Source organism: Schistocerca serialis, chromosome 3, assembly GCF_023864345.2.
Source record: "Schistocerca serialis cubense isolate TAMUIC-IGC-003099 chromosome 3, iqSchSeri2.2, whole genome shotgun sequence".
In the NCBI taxonomy this organism is placed as follows: domain Eukaryota; kingdom Metazoa; phylum Arthropoda; class Insecta; order Orthoptera; family Acrididae; genus Schistocerca; species Schistocerca serialis.
The window spans coordinates 618,658,364-618,679,805 of NC_064640.1; the positions used below are offsets into that span (position 1 = coordinate 618,658,364).

The 21,442-nt window shown below is 42.2% G+C and overlaps 1 protein-coding gene across 5 annotated transcripts in view; it reads right to left on the minus strand.

Annotated features, from left to right (window-relative positions):
- LOC126470503 (Bardet-Biedl syndrome 2 protein homolog) overlaps positions 1-21,442 on the minus strand; it is a 178,643-nt gene that overhangs the window by 108,897 nt on the left and 48,304 nt on the right. For all 5 annotated transcript variants that reach the window (XR_007586222.1, XM_050098391.1, XM_050098387.1 and 2 more), the window contains one exon: positions 12,643-12,867. Coding sequence is in view for 4 of the 5 variants with exons in the window: in XM_050098391.1 (XP_049954348.1) it covers positions 12,643-12,867 (225 nt within the window). In the remaining variant the exon portion in view is untranslated. The remainder of the gene's footprint in view (positions 1-12,642; positions 12,868-21,442) is intronic.

The following is a 21,442-nucleotide window of genomic DNA, read 5'->3' on the forward strand; positions in this document are numbered from 1 at the left end:
GGACGGGTGGTAGGGACAGAGCATCGAGTGACATTATACTGAGTGCACTATCTGAAAATTACCTCGAGCAATTAAACAGAGAACCGACTCGTGGAGATAACATCTTGGACCTACTGATAACAAACAGACCCGAACTTTTCGACTCTTTAAGTTCAGAACAGGGAATCAGTGATCATAAGGCCGTTGCAGCATCCCTGAATATGGAAGTCAATACGAATATAAAAAAAGGGAGGAAGGTTTATCTGTTTAGCAAGAGTAATAGAAGGCAGATTTCAGACTACCTAACAGATCAAAATGAAAATTTCTGTTCCGACACTGACAATGTTGAGTGTTTATGGAAAAAGTTCAAGGCAATCGTAAAATGCGTTTTAGACAGGTACGTGCCGAGTAAAACTGTGAGGGACGGGAAAAACCCACCGTGGTACAACAACAAAGTTAGGAAACTACTGCGAAAGCAAAGAGAGCTTCACTCCAAGTTTAAACACAGCCAAAACCTCTCAGACAAACAGAAGCTAAACGATGTCAAAGTTAGCGTAAGGAGGGCTATGCGTGAAGCGTTCAGTGAATTCGAAAGTAAAATTCTATGTACCGACTTGACAGAAAATCCTAGGAAGTTCTGGTCTTACGTTAAATCAGTAAGTGGCTCGAAACAGCATATCCAGACACTCCGGAATGATGATGGCATTGAAACAGAGGATGACATGCGTAAAGCTGAAATACTAAACACCTTTTTCCAAAGCTGTTTCACAGAGGAAGACCGCACTGCAATTCCTTCTCTAAATCCTCGCACAAACGAAAAAATGGCTGACATTGAAATAAGTGTCCAAGGAATAGAAAAGCAACTGGAATCACTCAATAGAGGAAAGTCCACTGGACCTGACGGGATACCAATTCGATTCTACACAGAGTACGCGAAAGAACTTGCCCCCCTTCTAACAGCCGTGTACCGCAAGTCTCTAGAGGAACGGAGGGTTCCAAATGATTGGAAAAGAGCACAGGTAGTCCCAGTCTTCAAGAAGGGTTGTCGAGCAGATGCGCAAAACTATAGACCTATATCTCTGACATCGATCTGTTGTAGAATTTTAGAACATGTTTTTTGCTCGAGTACCATGTCGTTTTTTGAAACCCAGAATCTACTATGTAGGAATCAACATGGATTCCGGAAACAGCGATCGTGTGAGACCCAACTCGCTTTATTTGTTCATGAGACCCAGAAAATATTAGATACAGGCTCCCAGGTAGATGCTATTTTTCTTGACTTCCGGAAGGCGTTCGATACAGTTCCGCACTGTCGCCTGATAAACAAAGTAAGAGCCTACGGAATATCAGACCAGCTGTGTGGCTGGATTGAAGAGTTTTTAGCAAACAGAACACAGCATGTTGTTATCAATGGAGAGACGTCTACAGACATTAAAGTAACCTCTGGCGTGCCACAGGGGAGTGTTATGGGACCATTGCTTTTCACAATATATATAAATGACCTAGTAGATAGTGTCAGAAGTTCCATGCGGCTTTTCGCGGATGATGCTGTAGTATACAGAGAAGTTGCAGCATTAGAAAATTGTAGCGAAATGCAGGAAGATCTGCAGCGGATAGGCACTTGGTGCAGGGAGTGGCAACTGTCCCTTAACATAGACAAATGTAATGTATTGCGAATACATAGAAAGAAGGATCCTTTATTGTATGATTATATGATAGCGGAAAAAACACTGGTAGCAGTTACTTCTGTAAAATATCTGGGAGTATGCGTGCGGAACGATTTGAAGTGGAATGATCATATAAAATTAATTGTTGGTAAGGCGCATACCAGGTTGAGATTCATTGGGAGAGTGCTTAGAAAATGTAGTCCATCAACAAAGGAGGTGGCTTACAAAACTCTCGTTCGACCTATACTTGAGTATTGCTCATCAGTGTGGGATCCGTACCAGATCGGTCTGACGGAGGAGATAGAGAAGATCCAAAGAAGAGCGGCGCGTTTTGTCACAGGGTTATTTGGTAACCGTGATAGCGTTACGGAGATGTTTAATAAACTCAAGTGGCAGACTCTGCAAGAGAGGCGCTCTGCATCGCGGTGTAGATTGCTCGCCAGGTTTCGAGAGGGTGCGTTTCTGGATGAGGTATCGAATATATTGATTCCCCCTACTTATACCTCCCGAGGAGATCACGAATGTAAAATTAGAGAGATTAGAGCGCGCACGGAGGCGACTGGAACAGGAAAGGGAGGTAATGACAGTGGCACGTAAAATGCCCTCCGTCACACACCTTTGGGTGGCTTGCGGAGTATAAATGTAGATGTAGATGTAGAGTGTTGCACTGAGGAGAGGTATCGATGTCGGACAGTGAGGCCTGGCATGAAGTCTGTGTTCCAAAACATCCCGAATGTGTTACATAGGATTCAGGTCAGGACTCTGTGCAGGCCAGTCCATTACAAGGATGTTATTGTCATGTAACCATTCCACAACAGGCCGTGCACTATGAACAGGTGCTAGATTGTGTTGAAAGATGCAATCGCCATCCTCGAATTGCTCTTTAACAGTGGGAAGCAAGGAGGTGCTTGAAACATCAATGTAGGCCTGTGCTGTGATAGTGCCACGTAAAACAACAAGGGGTGCAAGCCTTCTCCATGAAAAACACCACCACACCATAACACGACCGCCTCCAAATTTTACTGTTGGCACTACACATGCTGGTAGATCACATTCGACGGGCATTCGCCATACTCAAACCCTGCCATCGGATTACCACACTGTGTAACGTGATTCGTCACTCCACACAATGCGAGGCGTCACTTGGCATTTACCAGCGTGACGTGTGACCTATGAGCGGCTGCTCGACCATGAAATCCAAGTTTTCTCACCTCCCACCTAACTGTCATAGTACTTGGAGTGGATTCTGATGCAGTTTGGAATTCCTGTGTGATGGTCTGGATAGATGTCTGCCTATTACACATTATGACCTTCTTCAACTATCAGCCATCTCTGTCAGTCAACAGATGAGGTCGGCCTGTACGCTTTTGTGCTGATGTGTCCCTTCACATTTCCAGTTCACTATCACATCGGAAACAGTGGACCCAGGGATGCTTATGAGTACGGAAATCTCACATACAGACATATGACACAAGTGACATCCAATAACCTGATCACATTCAAAGTCCATGAGTTCCACGGAGCACCCCATTCTGCTCTCTCACAGTGTCTAATGACTACTGAGGTCACTGATATGGATGGAGTACGTGACAGTAGGTGGCAGCACAGTGCACCTAATATGAAAAACATACATTTTTGGGGATGTCAGATACTTTTGATCACATAGTGTATAACCTAACCATTATTGGATAGTAAGAAGACGTTCAAACACGGTGTCTTGATTACAGAGTGTCCAATATGCCTTACTGTGCACCCACCTTTCAATATTGCTTCCTCTAGCAGGTGAATCCTAATTGAGGAGTGGTGACCCTGCTGGGAAGATGCTTCTGTCTTGCTTATATTACATTGTACTTCCAAAATTTGATCTATTGCAATCATATTTATGGGTTTAGTCATGTATAGGCTTGGGGTGGGTGGTCCCTTCATTGACAGGCTTGAGCTGAGGCAATGAGTTGTAGTCCGGTGGCTCAAGACATCATCCATCATCTACAGCCACACATTTTATTAGAAACAAGCTGCAGTGCTCCCAGTGTCATTCCATAGTGACAATGCCCCTGAGCGTGTGCTTACAGCAGCCAGCACAGCAGTGCTAATGCAACAGGTGGCCAGCAACCTGATGGAAAACTGGGCCGGATGGAGATGCGCGACATCAGCGGCACCACGGGCACCGTTTTGGCACGACTCTGCAACTCTGGGCAGGGTGGTCATAATTCTTATAGAGTAAGACAGTCCCTAGCAATGATGTCTTCCCTTGAGCACAGAGCTGTACACTCTGTCAGTTAGCCTGAACAAGTGCAGGCAGTGGAACTGCCCCATTCATGAACGACTGCCCTCCAGGGCAGACGGTTGGTTGGAGGCAGCCCATTAGCTGGAAGATGCCAAGTCCATGTAAGTGGACTCAGAACCAGCACTAGGCTCACTGGTGTTGCAATCACAAGTCTCGTAGAGGCTGATTGCAAAATAATATTGCCACGTCACCCAGCACAGTCCTCCCCTAATGAACGGTGCATCCAGACACCTCTGGCTGAAAATGATGGGTATTTATATCAGTTCAGTGCCTATTTGTCATGCCGCACCACCATTCCAAACACACACACACCAAAACAAGGTGGCAGCCGGAAGGACAGCAACTGGCCTGCCGTTGCCGTGATCATGCCGCCTTTCTGCTGTGTTGACAGTATTGCAGCCACTGGCCCCTAGATCGGAATGTGGAAACAGGCTGGTGGTATTGCTGCATTTGATGTAACAGTGTTTCGTTCAACACTGAGCTTGCTGGCTTCCACAGCCTTTTCCAACAGCCATGACAGCACTGCTATTTTACTCTGTAGCATCATACAATAGTGACAGCACTAGATATCTGGTGATGTCACTCTGATCACTTTATATGTCCCTTGTACTGTGTAATAAACTTCTTGGTCTCACCCTTTGGCGTGTATGTACCTGATAGCAACAATCACAGACATACCAATACTCTGGTAACATTCTTATGTGTTTCCCTACTTCTTCCTGATGTTCCAGGGCTTTGGAATTTACCATCTGGACTTGTCTCCATCCTACCCTTAATGTCTTTGTCAAATTCTGAACCGACTCCCCATTCCTCTTGATCTGTGGTCTGCTTATATCAAATGACAAAGGCACCTTCCTCCCATATAATACCCATACAGAGCAAACCCAGTGCCTGTGTGCACTTTGGAATTATATGCCGTGATGACAGATGCTAAGTAAACACTCCAATCATTACAGTGGCTGTTGACATAGTAACTCAGCATCTTACCTATAGTACGATGCGAGTGCTCTGTTCTATCATTAATTTGCGCGTGCAGTGAACTAGTCTTTTGTTTTCGCACTGTGATAAGTGATATAACTGCTTCATTAAGTTTGACATAAGATTAGGTACCTTGGTCCATGATTACCATTTCAGGGTCACTAAATTTCAGCACCCAGTTATTCTCCATGGCCTAGGCCACTGGAGTTGCTTGTTGGCTGGGGTGATACTCTTAACATATATTGTGAGAAATACTATTTAATAGTCAGAACATAGCAGTTTCCCACTGGCATCTGGTTAAAAGATCCTAAGATATTAATTCCTGTCATACCAAAAGGTTCAGCTGTCCCCAGTAACCTCTGTAGTGTGTAGTGGTACTTGCCAATGGCTCAGATCTGCTTGCTGTGAACACGGCACACAGGTTCTTTACATACTGGTCTATGTTCCTTTTCATTGTCCTCCATCAGGAACATTCCATCACCCTTTTACACATCGATGTACAACCCCAAGCACAGATAGTATGTGATCGTATGCTTCCTCCACCACTCATTCCCTTAGTTTACCAAGCACTACTATGCAGTGCCCCAGTGTCATTGACCTACATAAAAATCAGTCGTGCACAATGTACTATCGCCGCATCGTAAACAGCTTGCAGTCTGCGTCAGCGGTGTGTGCTGTTTGTCACTTCACAAAGCTGTGACCCAGCGCCCATACTACTGTAACCTTCCTGCTCAATCCAACCACATTTCCATGCTTCCTGTCTAGTTTATTGACTACCTCAAAGTTAAACTCACTCAGTTTCAATGCCCACCTCATGAGTCTGCTTGATGGATCGTTCAACCCTAACAACCTCTTTAACATTGCATGATTGTTTACTATCTTGAATGTTTTACCATACAGATAACATTTAAAATATGTAGCTCCCATATATCAGGCTCAAAATCTCCTTCTCTGTTGTCGAGTAATTCTTCTATGCTTTGCTCAATTGCCACAAGACATGAGCAACAGGATGTTCCCCACAACATATTACCTGACTCAAGGCACACTCAGTGCCTTGCTGGAAGCATCACATGATAGAACAAACTCCTCCTCACAATCCAGAAAGACCAACACTACACAGAGTACGCGAAAGAACTTGCCCCCCTTCTAACAGCCGTGTACCGCAAGTCTCTAGAGGAAAATAGAACATGTTTTTTGCTTCAGTATCATGTCGTTTTTGGAAACCCAGAATCTACTATGTAGGAATCAACATGGATTCCGGAAACAGCGATCGTGTGAGACCCAACTCGCTTTATTTGTTCATGAGACCCAGAAAATATTAGATACAGGCTCCCAGGTAGATGCTATTTTTCTTGACTTCCGGAAGGCGTTCGATACAGTTCCGCACTGTCGCCTGATAAACAAAGTAAGAGCCTACGGAATATCAGACCAGCTGTGTGGCTGGATTGAAGAGTTTTTAGCAAACAGAACACAGCATGTTGTTATCAATGGAGAGACGTCTACAGACATTAAAGTAACCTCTGGCGTGCCACAGGGGAGTGTTATGGGACCATTGCTTTTCACAATATATATAAATGACCTAGTAGATAGTGTCGGAAGTTCCATGCGGCTTTTCGCGGATGATGCTGTAGTATACAGAGAAGTTGCAGCATTAGAAAATTGTAGCGAAATGCAGGAAGATCTGCAGCGGATAGGCACTTGGTGCAGAGAGTGGCAACTGACCCTTAACATAGACAAATGTAATGTATTGCGAATACATAGAAAGAAGGATCCTTTATTGTATGATTATATGATAGCGGAACAAACACTGGTAGCAGTTACTTCTGTAAAATATCTGGGAGTATGCGTGCGGAACGATTTGAAGTGGAATGATCATATAAAATTAATTGTTGGTAAGGCAGGTACCAGGCTGAGATTCATTGGGAGAGTGCTTAGAAAATGTAGCCCATCAACAAAGGAGATGGCTTACAAAACACTCGTTCGACCTATACTTGAGTATTGCTCATCAGTTTGGGATCCGTACCAGATCGGTCTGACGGAGGAGATAGAGAAGATCCAAAGAAGAGCAGCGCGTTTCGTCACAGGGTTATTTGGTAACCATGATAGCGTTACAGAGATGTTTAATAAACTCAAGTGGCAGACTCTGCAAGAGAGGCGCTCTGCATCGCGGTGTAGCTTGCTCGCCAGGTTTTGAGAGGGTGCGTTTCTGGATGAGGTATCGAATATATTGCTTCCCCCTACTTATACCTCCAGAGGAGATCACGAATGTAAAATTAGAGAGATTAGAGCGCGCACGGAGGCTTTCAGACAGTCGTTCTTCTCGCGAACCATACGCGACTGGAACGGGAAAGGGAGGTAATGTCAGTGGCACGTAGGGTGCCCTCCGCCACACGCCGTTGGGTGGCTTGCGGAGTATAAATGTAGATGTAGATGTAGACTCAACACCAAAGACTTTTTAGCTTCTCAAATGTTACTTGACACACTGTTGCCCACTGAAATTGTACACCCTTTTTAGTAATGTGTGAGGGGCTATGCTATGTCCAAAAAACCCTTCATGAATTTTCTTTAGTAATTGACCAACCCTAAGTATGATTGTAGCTCCTTACTTGTTAGAGGAAATGGAAAATTCTGCACCACCTGTATTGATTTCAGGTCTGTTTTTTTATCCCTTCCTGACTAATCACACATACCAAAAAACTCGCTTATTACTGGACAAAATCACATTTTTCCAAACTTAATGTAAGACACATGGCGTATAATCACTTGAAAACTTCCCTCAACAACAGCGTATGTCCTTCACATCCCTTGAAAATACAGTTATATCATAGAGGTACATCATACATTGCTGAGGTTTCAAACCCCACAGTACTCTGTCCAACAACCACTGAAACACGGCTGGTGCATTTTTCAACCCAAACAGCAATCACCAATACTGGTAATGAGTCCAGGGGACCAAAAATGCAGTGTTTCGCCAGTCCTCTGGAATCACCTTGAACTGATGACACCCACTCTTCGATTATGTCATAGAGAAGTACAGGCAGTGCATTAAGTTGTCAAGGGCTTCTGTAATGCTGGGTACCAGGTATGAATGTATTATTGTTTTACCATTCGGATCCGATAGTCACAACGAAGTCCATACTTTTTTGTTGTATCTGCCGATTTTATTGGTACTGCTGCTCCCCACGCTCAGTTGTTTGACAATGATATCCTCCATAACCAGCTCTAAACGAAAAGGTATGCAATACTGTTTCCAATATACAGGTTATTTGCTCCCCAATGAAGTTCTATGTTGTGTTGTGAGAGTCGCTAGTAATTAGCTCTGAGGATTAAATAGATCTTCAGATTCCAGTAACAATTATTTCATTTTTACTCTGTTCCCTTCAAATACTCTACATTTACATGTAATGCAGTTGTAATGGCAGCTTGCTTACGATTATAGCCCACACATGACATGCCCAAATCGTCTTCATCCAGTACTTATAAACTTGCTTCCAACAATCCTTTGGTTAGCTTCATCTCAGTGCTGCCAAAGTTATTTAAACTGACAAGTGCCACATTCTCCCCATCCATCTCCTTATGCATACAATTCTGCTCCATATAAATCATCATGATGCACCAAATATATCATTCCCTTATAGTGGCTATATCACACACAATATGTTAACAGACAATTCTGGAGTCACATTCATCCCAAAGGAGTTTCCCACTGCCTTCCAGCAATATATCATGTTATTCTGCTCCATATAAATCATCACGATGCACCAAATATATCATTCTCTTATAGTGGCTATATCACACACAATATGTTAACAGACAATTCTGGAGTCACATTCATCCCAAAGGAGTTTCCCACTGCCTTCCAGCAATATATCATGTTATTAAGCTTTAGTTATCTTGTCTGCAGTTTAGCCGGTTTTCCCCATAAGGTAGATGCACCTAGTGACAGAATTTCATTGGTGTCAGCTTCCCCCAGTTGGAACATTGTCCCCTTGAGTTCCACTGTACATTCCCAAAGGTCAATTGTGGTGCCAAGCTTGAACTGAAAATCTAGCCCAGGGCTGTGCAGCAACCTTCACTTACACGTGACACCACTTTCACACACTCCTCAACTCATTCCACCCCAACCTGGAAACTTAATACTGCTAAACCTAGTGACTTCACATCACTATCTCCTACTCTAAAAACATTATAGCGCAATAATTAGATTCCCTACCTAAAAGGCCCTGGCTTGCCACTGACAGGTGTGCTCCAGTGCCCAACAAAAATTTGTTTCTTACCCCTTACAATTCCTTATGTACCACACTTTGCCGCTGCATACATTTCTGCAGCACTGAAATTTAATGGGAATGCTGCCCATCTGACTTTTGGTTCCAGTTTGTGGTTAATGCCTGAATATTCCACTGTGTCAATTCTGGCCCTTGCTGCTGCTGGTGCCGAACCACATCACATTTCTCACATTGTGGCTGTTGGCACTGCCTCTGAACATGCCCTGCACAACCACACCTATAACACCTTATTTCAGTACATAAAATACCTTACCTATTGTGCACCCCTGCTGTTGTATCTATTACCTCCTGCTCCGTAGCTATCCTAATGGTAGTGTTCAGGTCTTTTGGGGTACCTGTCTGAACCCTCCCAGACATACCAGTTGGCAGGCCCCTCAGCAAAGCGTCTAGTGCCCTACAATCTGCTTATTTGCTTCACCATTTTCTGTTAATTCATAGGTAGGTCAATTCACTCTCCTTACCCTGTCACTGAAACAGTCAATCGACTCATTCCGTTTCTGTGACATTTCACTGAAACACTCCCAGAAAAACCTCCCACTGTTCTGTTCCTTACAGCATTGCTGGAGCCCTTGACCTAATCGCTGAAATTTTAGTGCATGCCTTAACTCTCCATTATCTCTCACAAACACTTTTGCCTGCACTGTCAGTGCAATTTGCAATAGCTGATCATCGGACCAAAACCCAATCTTTAATACTGCTTCCAGATCATCCACCAAGGACAATAGAGCCTCAGTTGGTTTGCCCAAAAAGGGAGTGATAAAATTTCTAGCAGCTGGATTCACCAATCAAGTAGACAAATTGGATAATACCCTACCCTCCTCCACAGAAACCATCTGTACAGGCATCTCTGCCTTATCTGCCAATAATAGCACGACCTGATTTATTAATAACTGAATTGCCTCCTGTCCAGAAACATCTTGCATCCCTAATTCTGTGAAACCTTTATCTACAACACACAACCAAGTACAATAAAACAATAACACCAGGACAATAAATACAATTACATAATACTACTTGCACCATACGTCTAATCAACAGCCACTTCAACTCAGTACACTACCTAACAATAGGGTCATAATGGTGAGATGTGAAACATTCCACTGATACCAACTCGGCACATGGTGCATTGTGCCATAACAGGTTGCACTGTGAGCACCTTACTGGTTACAAATCGCGCTCGCACGCATCGACGTGGAACTGTGGCAAATCAGCCGGTTCCTGAAGCTTCGCAAATGTTACTTTCAAGTTAAAATGACAGTCTTGCCTTTAACTCGTCTCCCCTGCACATGAAAGTAGGAGAAGAAAAACAAAACAGCTCATCAACTACCCCCCCACCCCACCCCCACCCCCTGTAGCTCTCGATACCTGCTGTGGCTGACACATGGTACTGAGCCCAGCTGCTGATATACCTCTACAAGAGGTACTGACACCAAAATGTAGAGGTCTGGGGTGGGTGGCCTCTACAGTGGCAGGGTTGAGATGGGGGGTTGTTATCCAGGATGTTGGTAGTGATACCTCAAGAAAAATCATCAACAGTCACACATTTTATAAGAAAATAAGCTACAGCACACATAGTTTTGTTCTAGAGGCAACATTCCCTCAGCATGTGCTAACATCAGCTAGGGTGGTATTGCCGATGCAACAGGCGGCCAGTAGCCTACTGACAGCTGGACTGGAATGCTGACATGCCAAGTCTGTGGCAGCATGTGCACTGTCCTTGGCATGACTTGAATTCAGGCCAAGATGCATCAGCAGATAAAGGAACCTGCCACAATTCTTGTAGCGGAAGACAGCCTCCAGTCATGGTGTCCGCCCTCTTGAGTGGAGGCTTACAGCACCATTTGCCTGCACAGGTGCTGGCAGTGGAATGGCTGCACTGCCTCAGTAACAAAAAACTGCCCTCCAGGTCAGAAGGCTAGCTGCAGCTGAAGTCAGCCTGGAGGTAGTCCAACCACAAGAAGGTGCCAAGTCCATGGGAGTGGACTTAGAACCAGCACTAGGCTTGTCAAGTTGGAGTCAATGTCTCATAGTGGCTGCTTGCAGAACCATGTCACCCTGCTGCCTGATGTATTTCTTCTCTTGTAGATAGTGCTGCCAGGCTGAGATGCCATTGGCTAAAAATGATGTGTATACATACAGAATAGAAGAGAAAAATTATAGGTTTGGGGCCTATTTGTTGTGCCACTTCCAACCATGTACACCACAACAAGACAGTAGCCAGAAAGCAGAGCAACTGCCCTGCAACTGCCACGGTCCTGCTGTGTTGCTATTGTGGACGCTGGCCCCTAGCTCGCAATGTAGAAACAGCTGGTGGCATTGCTGCATCTGATGTAATGGTGTTTTGGTCAGCTCTGTTCTTTCTGACTTTCATGGCCCTTTCTCAACAGCTGCGGCAACGCTGCTATTTAACTCCATACTGCTGAAAAATAGTGGTGGTGGTACAGCTTTTTCTGCAGTACTAGTTACAATTGTGGAGCAAATAAAGTTCTTTGGAATGGATCATGTTACTAATAAGCAAAATGACTTTACAAGGCAGTAAGATGGGCAGCTGAATGGCCTTACTCAACGTTTTTCTCTCTGACAAAGACCAGATATTCTCTACCCCAAACCGACTGGTTTAGGCTGTAGTTGACAAATATGATCTGAGAACAACATTGAGTACATTGGTGTGTAGCTGAATAGCACCTGCCATATATCACCTTGTGATTGAAATGAATGCTAGTGTGCCCAAGTTGTTGGCAGCTGAAGCAGTGTTTTGTGTTGAATGCATAATGCCTAACTTACAGGCAGATGAAATACACTGAAATGAAATACACTGAAATGAACTGCACTAACTGTGGTGCAATAAAACTAAAAAGAGGGGATAACAGTCTTGCAGGGTTCCCCGTGCACTCTCTTCACAACTGCCCTGTCTTTCAATTCTTATTGCTGGACTTTGGTGTTGAGGTTCATTACATCATTCTACCTAATGACATCTTTATTACAATTTAAAGTGGTATGTCGCATACTGTATATTAATTATGCTGCACATAGCTTTCATGTGTTATGTAATTATATATTCTTAGTCTCATTTCCCAAATTAAAAACTTGAGACTGCATTTGCTTATGTTCACAGTATACTTGAATTTCACTGTGGTACCTCATTTGAACATTTACTTGTTCTCTGCACTTATCATCCAAGTGCCAAGTTAAAATAATAAGACCAAGATATTAATTTAAAATTATGATTAAATCTGACATAAAATTAAGAAACTATGGGTCAGGACCAAAGCATATGGGTTCCTCTGCACTGAAAAACTCTAGAAAGAATTTATTTATCATTTTTAATATTATCATTATTAATCAAATCAAAACTGGAACCAGTTATTTATGTTATTAAAACATTATTTATAAGATTCCCTGGGACTACAGTTTCATATGGAACAGAAAGATTTGTTTTACAAACCTCTTTATAGAAAAGATCCATATTTCTCTCCACATCATATGCTAGAAGATTAGTAGCGGTTCCAACAAGTAATATATCACAGTCCTTGCTCGGATCCAGGCGTCCTGCACATATGGCTGTTACTGGCTGGTTGATGTTAAGAAGTACCAATTCCTTACTTCTCTCATGTGAGACCATGCGTCCAGTTTCATATCCAACTCTTCGATGTGGACTGTGTATAAGCACCTGTAATTAGTGGCATTACAATACATCTAACATTCATGTATTCTGGTAAATTTCAACAGGACAGCTTCAGATAACGTGAAATTATCCGATATTTTAATTACTGGTATCTCATATATTTTTATCTGCTTTTGATTCAGTATCACACTCTTTAATATTTATAACCCTGTTGTCACCTAAATATTCCCCAATTTACTGGAACCCAGTAAAGTTGTCCAAATTAATAAGAAAAATGACTCATCTGAAGGAAGGAAGGAAGGTCCTAGTTTAATGTCTCACTGATGAGGTCGTTAGAGAGAGAGCAGAAGCTTTGATTAGGGAACCATCCCAACATTTTCCAGTCCTCTCTAAAGAGGGGGCTTGTCTGACCCCCCCACTTCCCCCCCCCCCCCCAAAAAAGGCCATACAGACAGTGCTGTGCTTCAACCACTGTGAAAACACATTCAGTGACTCAGCCAAAATCATGGACTGTTGACATCCAGTGTGCCAATTTGTCTACCTTCATATCTATTGTGGGCAGGAGTGTAGCCAGTTCCCATCTAGGAAATCCCCTGCAAATGAGTTTGGACAGTATATTGTGCGCAATGTGTCACATATACTGAAATGTCCTCCTGTGGTACATACACTCAAAAAGAAGCTACAGTGTAAGTCTTTGCTATCTCTATCAGTTCACTTCAGCATCCACCTTGTTGTTCGAGTCCAATGCCATTAATACTGTTCAAAATAGAGACATTCCATAAATGTAAGTCTTGTGTTACACCAGTCATTCAAGTGCAAAATTGACCACAAAATCAGTAAGTGTGAGTGGCCTCCAAATGTGATCATTCCTAACTGTCAGAGTGAAATCTAGCTCTAAGAGGTGCTTACAGCATCCACGTGACCAAGGAGTCACTAGTGCAGGGCTTAACAACTGGCCAGTTTTGAGCGCGAGTACTCGCGTCTGCTCAGGCACGTGCTTGCGAGCAGGTGCAAGGTCGTGGAGTAGGGAGGGAGGGGAGGAAGGGGAAATGCGCGCACACGTTTGGATAGGGCCGCAGCGTGCCTATTGAATTCGCGCCGACTGTGTAATGTTTAAAGTACTACGATCAGCTCTAACAGTCACTTCGCTGGTTAAGAATCATGTCAAGTCGCCGTTGTGTAACCCCAACCATGCTTTCGCAGTTCAACCCCCATTGGGAGGAATTGTATATGTTTACAGAAAAAGATGGTGTTGCAAAATGTTTAGTATGTCACAAAACGCTGAATTCTTTTAGGAAATTTAATTTGCAGCTCTCAGAGGGAGTTACAAAATTGCTTTGCTTTTAGCAAAATCCCTGCTCCCCATCACTGATGGCGATTTAATAAAAGAATGTTTGGTAGTTGCCGCGGAACATTTGTGTCCATCTCAAGTTGAACAGTTTCGGATTGTGCCACTATCTAACATGACCATTATGCGTCGCATACAGGACATGGCAGACGACGTCCAGAGCCAGCTTGCAAATATCCTTAAAGATTTTATGGCGTATTCTCTATCTCTGGACGAAAGTGTTGATATCACAGGAACAGCGTAGCTTACCATATTTATTAGAGGTGTTAATAGAGATCTTCAGGTGAGGGAGGAGCTCCTCGATGTAGTAGCCATGAAGAACACCACAACCGGAGGTGATATTTTAAGTAGTGTTGAAGAAAGTGTTGAAAATATAGGATTGTCGTGGAATTCTTTAGTTTCAGTGTCTACAGACGGTGCACCAGCGATGACAGGGAAAAAATCAGGTTTCGTCGCGCTGTTGAAGGAGAAAATGCAAAAACTGACCGTGCCGAATGAAACAAGGGGCGTTCACTGGCTGATCCACCAGGAAAACTTATGTGCAAAGAGTATCACTCTAAAAAATGTGATGAGTGTTGTTTTTCGTACAACCAATTATATAAGGAAGCATGGGCTAAAACACAGGCAATTTAAAAGCTTTCTTGAGTATGTAGAAAGCCAGTATAGTAGCCTGCCTTATTACAGCGAGGTCCGCTGGCTTAGTCGTGGCGAATTATTAAATCGATTTTTTTGCCTATTAGATGAGATAAATACGTTCATGGAAATAAATAATATGCATGTTCCTGAATTGAAAGAGCCTTCATGGAAATGTGATCTCGCGTTCTTAGCAGATTTAATTAGCCATCTGAATGCTTTGAACATTTCACTACAAGGTAAAGATCTGCTAATTACTCATTTCATAGATCGAATACGAGCTTTTAAAATGAAATTGACGCTTTGGGTGAGTCAGCTGGAAACAGGAAATCTAGCTCATTTTCCTAAATTATCATCCATGCAAGATGTTCACAAAGACTGGAACGTTATTCACATAGTTTAGTTGCCCTTAAGGAAGAATTTGATCAACACTTTCAAGATCTGACAGCACTAGACAGTGATTTTGATCTGTTCTCCTCTCCATATTCAGCTGAAGAGATTCGTCCTGAGCTGCAACTAGAAATTATTGACCTGCAGTGTGACAGAGAATACAGAGACAAATTTCAGAACAAGAAAAACATTTTGGAACTCTACAGACACTTCCCTCAGGATAGATTTCCTCGTTTGCACAAACTGGCGGCTACAATAATATCAATGATCGGTTCCACATATGTTTGTGAATAACTATTCTCTGCAATGAAATGTAACAAGACGCGCCTGAGAAACGCATTGTCTGATCGAAATTTAAACGGCACGCTGCGCCTACAATGCACAAGAACAATTACTCCGAACATAGACGCAATTGTAAAGGGCAAAAAGTACAAGATAACTGAGAACCCCACACTTCAGTGACACCTTTTATTGTGTAACAGTTCACAAATTAATACGAATGTAGAGGCATACACTAAGCTAATAAAATTATGTGGCACGTGTACATTCTCCTTTATTTGTTTCATTTGTCACAGTAATAATTCGTGAGTGATATCCCCGCAGGTGGCCGCGGATTTACATTGACTGGCGGCAGCTGTTGTGTGCCCCACGTGACTCTCCCCACTCTCCACTCTGGTCCGGTAGTGGGGGTAGCGTGCTCGCGCTGCTCCGTGCTCGCGCCTTGCTGCTCACAGCTTGCTCCGCGAGCACGTATGTTGTGAAGCCCTGCACTAGTGGCAATGTGTACCAGAACTGCTTAAATATCCCTATTACCAATATGAACTTCCCATTCATCTTCCCAGTTTTCCCAACTACTGCATTACTCCACCTAAACCTCCCCCAGGCCCTTCTGTCTCCCTCCCCCTTTTTCTCATACACCTTATTCCTTGGGCATACTTTAGGTCAGTCCCTGCAGTTGATACTCAGTGTTATTCACTCCCATTTGAGTTACTGTACACCTCTGTATGACATCAGGTGCAGTAGATGTGGATAGCTTATTAGAGCTTAGGGTGAACGCCTATATTTGAGATGGAATGATTGTGTCTAGCTTGGAACCCAAAATATTGTAAGACATTATTGTTCTATCACAGAGTTCAGACTAAAATAATGGACCAAAGTGGATGTATAGATTACTTTGGCACAACCTAGATGAGCTACCTATATACCTGTGTCATGTTATGCATCTGGCAAAAAAGATCATCAATCTCATATGATAATGTCACATCCAAGAATTCAGGGCAAATCATATTACCACTAAGCCCCCCTATCATACCTGACCCCTCTACCAAACCCCCCCGCCCCACAACCTCATCTCTCTTGATCTCATACTACCCTTTCTCATCCCCATCCCACATGTTAACCAATCTAGACAATTTGCAAGGTTTACATTATATTTACCAGCTAACAAAGGAGAAAATATAAAAATGCAGTAAATGAAGCAGGCAAAAAGGAATACAAACGTCTCAAAAATGAGATCGACAGGAAGTGCAAAATGGCTAAGCAGGGATGGCTAGAGGACAAATGTAAGGATGTAGAGGCCTATCTCACTAGGGGTAAGATAGATACCGCCTACAGGAAAATTAAAGAGACCTTTGGAGATAAGAGAACGACTTGTATGAATATCAAGAGCTCAGATGGAAACCCAGTTCTAAGCAAAGAAGGGAAAGCAGAAAGGTGGAAGGAGTATATAGAGGGTCTATACAAGGGCGATGTACTTGAGGACAATATTATGGAAATGGAAGAGGATGTAGATGAAGATGAAATGGGAGATATGATACTGCGTGAAGAGTTTGACAGAGCACTGAAAGACCTGAGTCGAAACAAGGCCCCCGGAGTAGACAATATTCCATTGGAACTACTGACGGCCGTGGGAGAGCCAGTCCTGACAAAACTCTACCATCTGGTGAGCAAGATGTATGAAACAGGCGAAATACCCTCAGACTTCAAGAAGAATATAATAATTCCAATCCCAAAGAAAGCGGGTGTTGACAGATGTGTAAATTACCGAACTATCAGCTTAATAAGTCACAGCTGCAAAATACTAACACGAATTCTTTACAGACGAATGGAAAAACTAGTAGAAGCCAACCTCGGGGAAGATCAGTTTGGATTCCGTAGAAACACTGGAACACGTGAGGCAATACTGACCCTACGACTTATCTTAGAAGAAAGATTAAGGAAAGGCAAACCTACGTTTCTAGCATTTGTAGACTTAGAGAAAGCTTTTGACAATGTTGACTGGAATACTCTCTTTCAAATTCTAAAGGTGGCAGGGGTAAAATACAGGGAGCGAAAGGCTATTTACAATTTGTACAGAAACCAGATGGCAGTTATAAGAGTCGAGGGACATGAAAGGGAAGCAGGGGTTGGGAAGGGAGTAAGACAGGGTTGTAGCCTCTCCCCGATGTTGTTCAATCTGTATATTGAGCAAGCAGTAAAGGAAACAAAAGAAAAATTCGGAGTAGGTATTAAAATTCATGGAGAAGAAATAAAAACTTTGAGGTTCGCCGATGACATTGTAATTCTGTCAGAGACAGCAAAGGACTTGGAAGAGCAGTTGAACGGAATGGATGGCGTTTTGAAGGGAGGATATAAGATGAACATTAACAAAGGCAAAACGAGGATAATGGAATGTAGTCTAATTAAGTCGGGTGATGCTGAGGGAATTAGATTAGGAAATGAGGCACTTAAAGTAGTAAAGGAGTTTTGCTATTTGGGGAGCAAAATAACTGATGATGGTCGAAGTAGAGAGGATATAAATGTAGGCTGGCAATGGCAAGGAAAGCGTTTCTGAAGAAGAGAAATTTGTTAACATCCAGTATTGATTTAAGTGTCAGGAAGTCATTTCTGAAAGTATTCGTATGGAGTGTAGCCATGTATGGAAGTGAAACATGGACCATAAATAGTTTGGACAAGAAGAGAATAGAAGCTTTCGAAATGTGGTGCTACAGAAGAATGCTGAAGATTAGATGGGTAGATCACATAACTAATGAGGAAGTATTGAATAGGATTGGGGAGAAGAGAAGTTTGTGGCACAACTTGACCAGAAGAAGGGATCGGTTGGTAGGACATGTTCTGAGGCATCAAGGGATCACCAATTTAGTATTGGAGGGCAGCGTGGAGGGTAAAAATCGTAGAGGGAGACCAAGAGATGAATACACTAAGAAGATTCAGAAGGATGTAGGTTGCAGTAGGTACTGGGAGATGAAAAAGCTTGCACAGGATAGAGTAGCATGGAGAGCTGCATCAAACCAGTCTCAGGACTGAAGACAACAACAACAACAACAACCAGCTAACAAAGACAGTGATTAGACATTTATAACAAATGGTTATTCAAAACATAATTCCTTGAATAATAGGCGGACACATTTGTATCTACATGACCTAGCACTTCCTCGACATTATGTATCTCTGTCAGTAATGTGCACTGATTGTGATCGTAACACGCTTAGTTTTTGTGTGTGTGTGTGTGTGTGTGTGTGTGTGTGTGTGTGTGTGTGTGTGTGTGAGACTAGGGCCTCCCGTCGGGTAGACCGTTCGCCGGTTGCAAGTCTTTCGATTTGATGCCACTTAGGCAACTTGCATGTTGATGGGGATGAAATGATGACGAGTAGGACAACACAACACCCAGTCCCTGAGCAGAGAAAATCTCCGACCCAGCTGGGAATCAAACCTGGGCCCTTATGATTGACATTCAGTCACACTGACCACTCAGCTACCGGGGGCGGTCACATGGTTAGTTATGGTCCACCGACGAGTGCAATATCAGCATGGTTTAGATATTAGCAGATCTTTAAACGGGTGTAATCCTTTCCCCATCAGGACTCCACGACAGGCACGAATAACTATACATCATGAAGTACTTCACAAAGGTTGTCAAACAGCTGTGTGAGGTATGATGCTTTTCTTGTGAACAACTTCTTGTGATCAAATGAGCATTTTAGCATTTGAGGTAACATAGCTTAACCATGGCCCATCAGCTTGTGTAATTTTGGGATGCTTTATCAAATGGGCATCTTTTATCATAAGGCTTAAGGTACCATAGTTATGGCCCACTGACTCATGTACCACCCGCGTGCTAAATAGGCTAACACGTCTTTAAAAGGAAGTATTTTTCCTTGATTAAGACCCTGTGATGGGCATAAGTTAGAACATGGCATGGAGTACTTAACAGAAATTGAACACAGCTGTAAGAGATAGGGTCCTTTTTATGCAGACAATGTTTACAACAGGCATTTCTTATCTACTTTAAGACCTTTTGTATATGAGTGTATACGACATGAGGCATCATGCCCACACCACAGATGCCTCACACTAATCCCTACTGTGATACAACTTGTTTTTTCACTTTAACTTCCAAAACTTTATCTTAGGTCCTGTTACAATGGTCTTGGAATACACTGCACGTGACATCATATTATTTTTTTTACATGCAGATCCTAGTTATATTTCATAAGGTTTTATTTAAACTGCTAATTTTTGTCATGATGGCATCTTACCAATGTTTTGTAAATTGCTTGTAATAAAATACCCAAAGCTTTTGACATGGTGTTGCTACCCAATGATTTCAGAATACACCATATGTGGCATCATTGGTACTTGATGTACTTATACTAGCGAATCTTCATAACTGCTACATGTGTATGGAAATTGTGTATACATCCTAATCTACTTCTCCTCCCTCTCTCTTTCCATCTCCTCCTCCCCTCTCTATTGCCCACCTCATCTTCCTCCCATCTCTCTTTACCCATCACCTACTCCTCCCCTCTCACACTGTCCATTTCCTCCTCCTCCCCCCCCCCCCCAATCTCTCTCCATCTCGTCCTCACCTCTCCCTTTGTTTATCTCCCCCTTCCCCCTCTCTGTACATTTTCTCCCCCTTCTCCTTATCGTTATTGCAAATTAAAACATCGACTAATAAATGAAGTCACTTAAAATAAATGGGTAAATCAGTTGGGAGACATCCCAGTTGCTGGATCTGTGAGGATAGTAGCTGCAATTACAGTATTTCTCATAATTTTAAGCTGTGAACTGATAGACTTGCAAAGTTTTGAATGATTCAGACTCCACTGTAGTATTCTAGTCATCAGTTGATAAGCCATAAATACAACATTCCTCTTTCCTCTTGAAACTTACTGTGACAAAGGGAACAAAACAGCACAGTGTTGTATGTATATATATGGAAGAAACAAGTTGTCTAATGGTTTAAATGCCCTGACATCTAAGTTAAAACTGACTGCAAGAAAGAAAACAAAACTGTATATTTTTTTCACAGTGCCACATTTTATTTGTAGCAATTGGTTTTAACAGAAAATCTGTACATTGTTGTTTATAAAGTATAGAGACCATATCTATCTCTAACAGTTTGAAGTAAAACATGCAATAATTTTTTGAGATTTCTGATATCAACATTTTCCTTTTATATATTAAATACGTATTTATACATTAGATATATTTTCAAAAAATATATAGCCAATGTCTATCCAAGTGTTTATTTGAGCATTGGGTACAAATTTAAAATAAACTGGTCAAGAACTTTCGAGATTCTTGCAAACAATGTTTCCCCTATACATATTACATATACATATTTGTTTACAAAACTTTTAAAAAAATTTGTAGCTTATATTTGTCTGAAAGGTTATTAGAGCAAAAATAGGAAATAACTCAGCCAAGAACTTCTTAACATCGTTACTAACTATGTTTCTCCTTTTGTGTACTACACACATATTTATGTATTAAAAAGATATGTGGCCTATGTCTGTCTGAATGTTTAGTAGAGTATCACATAAAAATTTTAAGCAAATCAGACAAAAACTTTTCGAGAATTTTGCTAACAATGTTAAACTACAAATTATCTTTATATAGAAGTACTGATTTACATTTTATAAAGTTTAGTTCTGTACCTGCAACAACTTGACAAGAATGAACTGTATTAATTTTAATAATCTTACTATCTATTATTTACAAATCCTGTTATGCAGTTTTAATGCCTGATGTTCTAAAATGCATCATGTGTGGCATCACTGTATCTAATGTTTGTACATTCCACTTAGTGATTTATATGTTTATTCATGTTTTCAATGAACAACCTGTCAACAATGCCTTTCATGTAAAGTTTTGTAGATCATGTTTGGGTTACAATAAAATGCCCCACTCCTTGGATGCATGTCGCCATCAGTGACTCCTAGGTCACATTGATGCTGTAGTTTT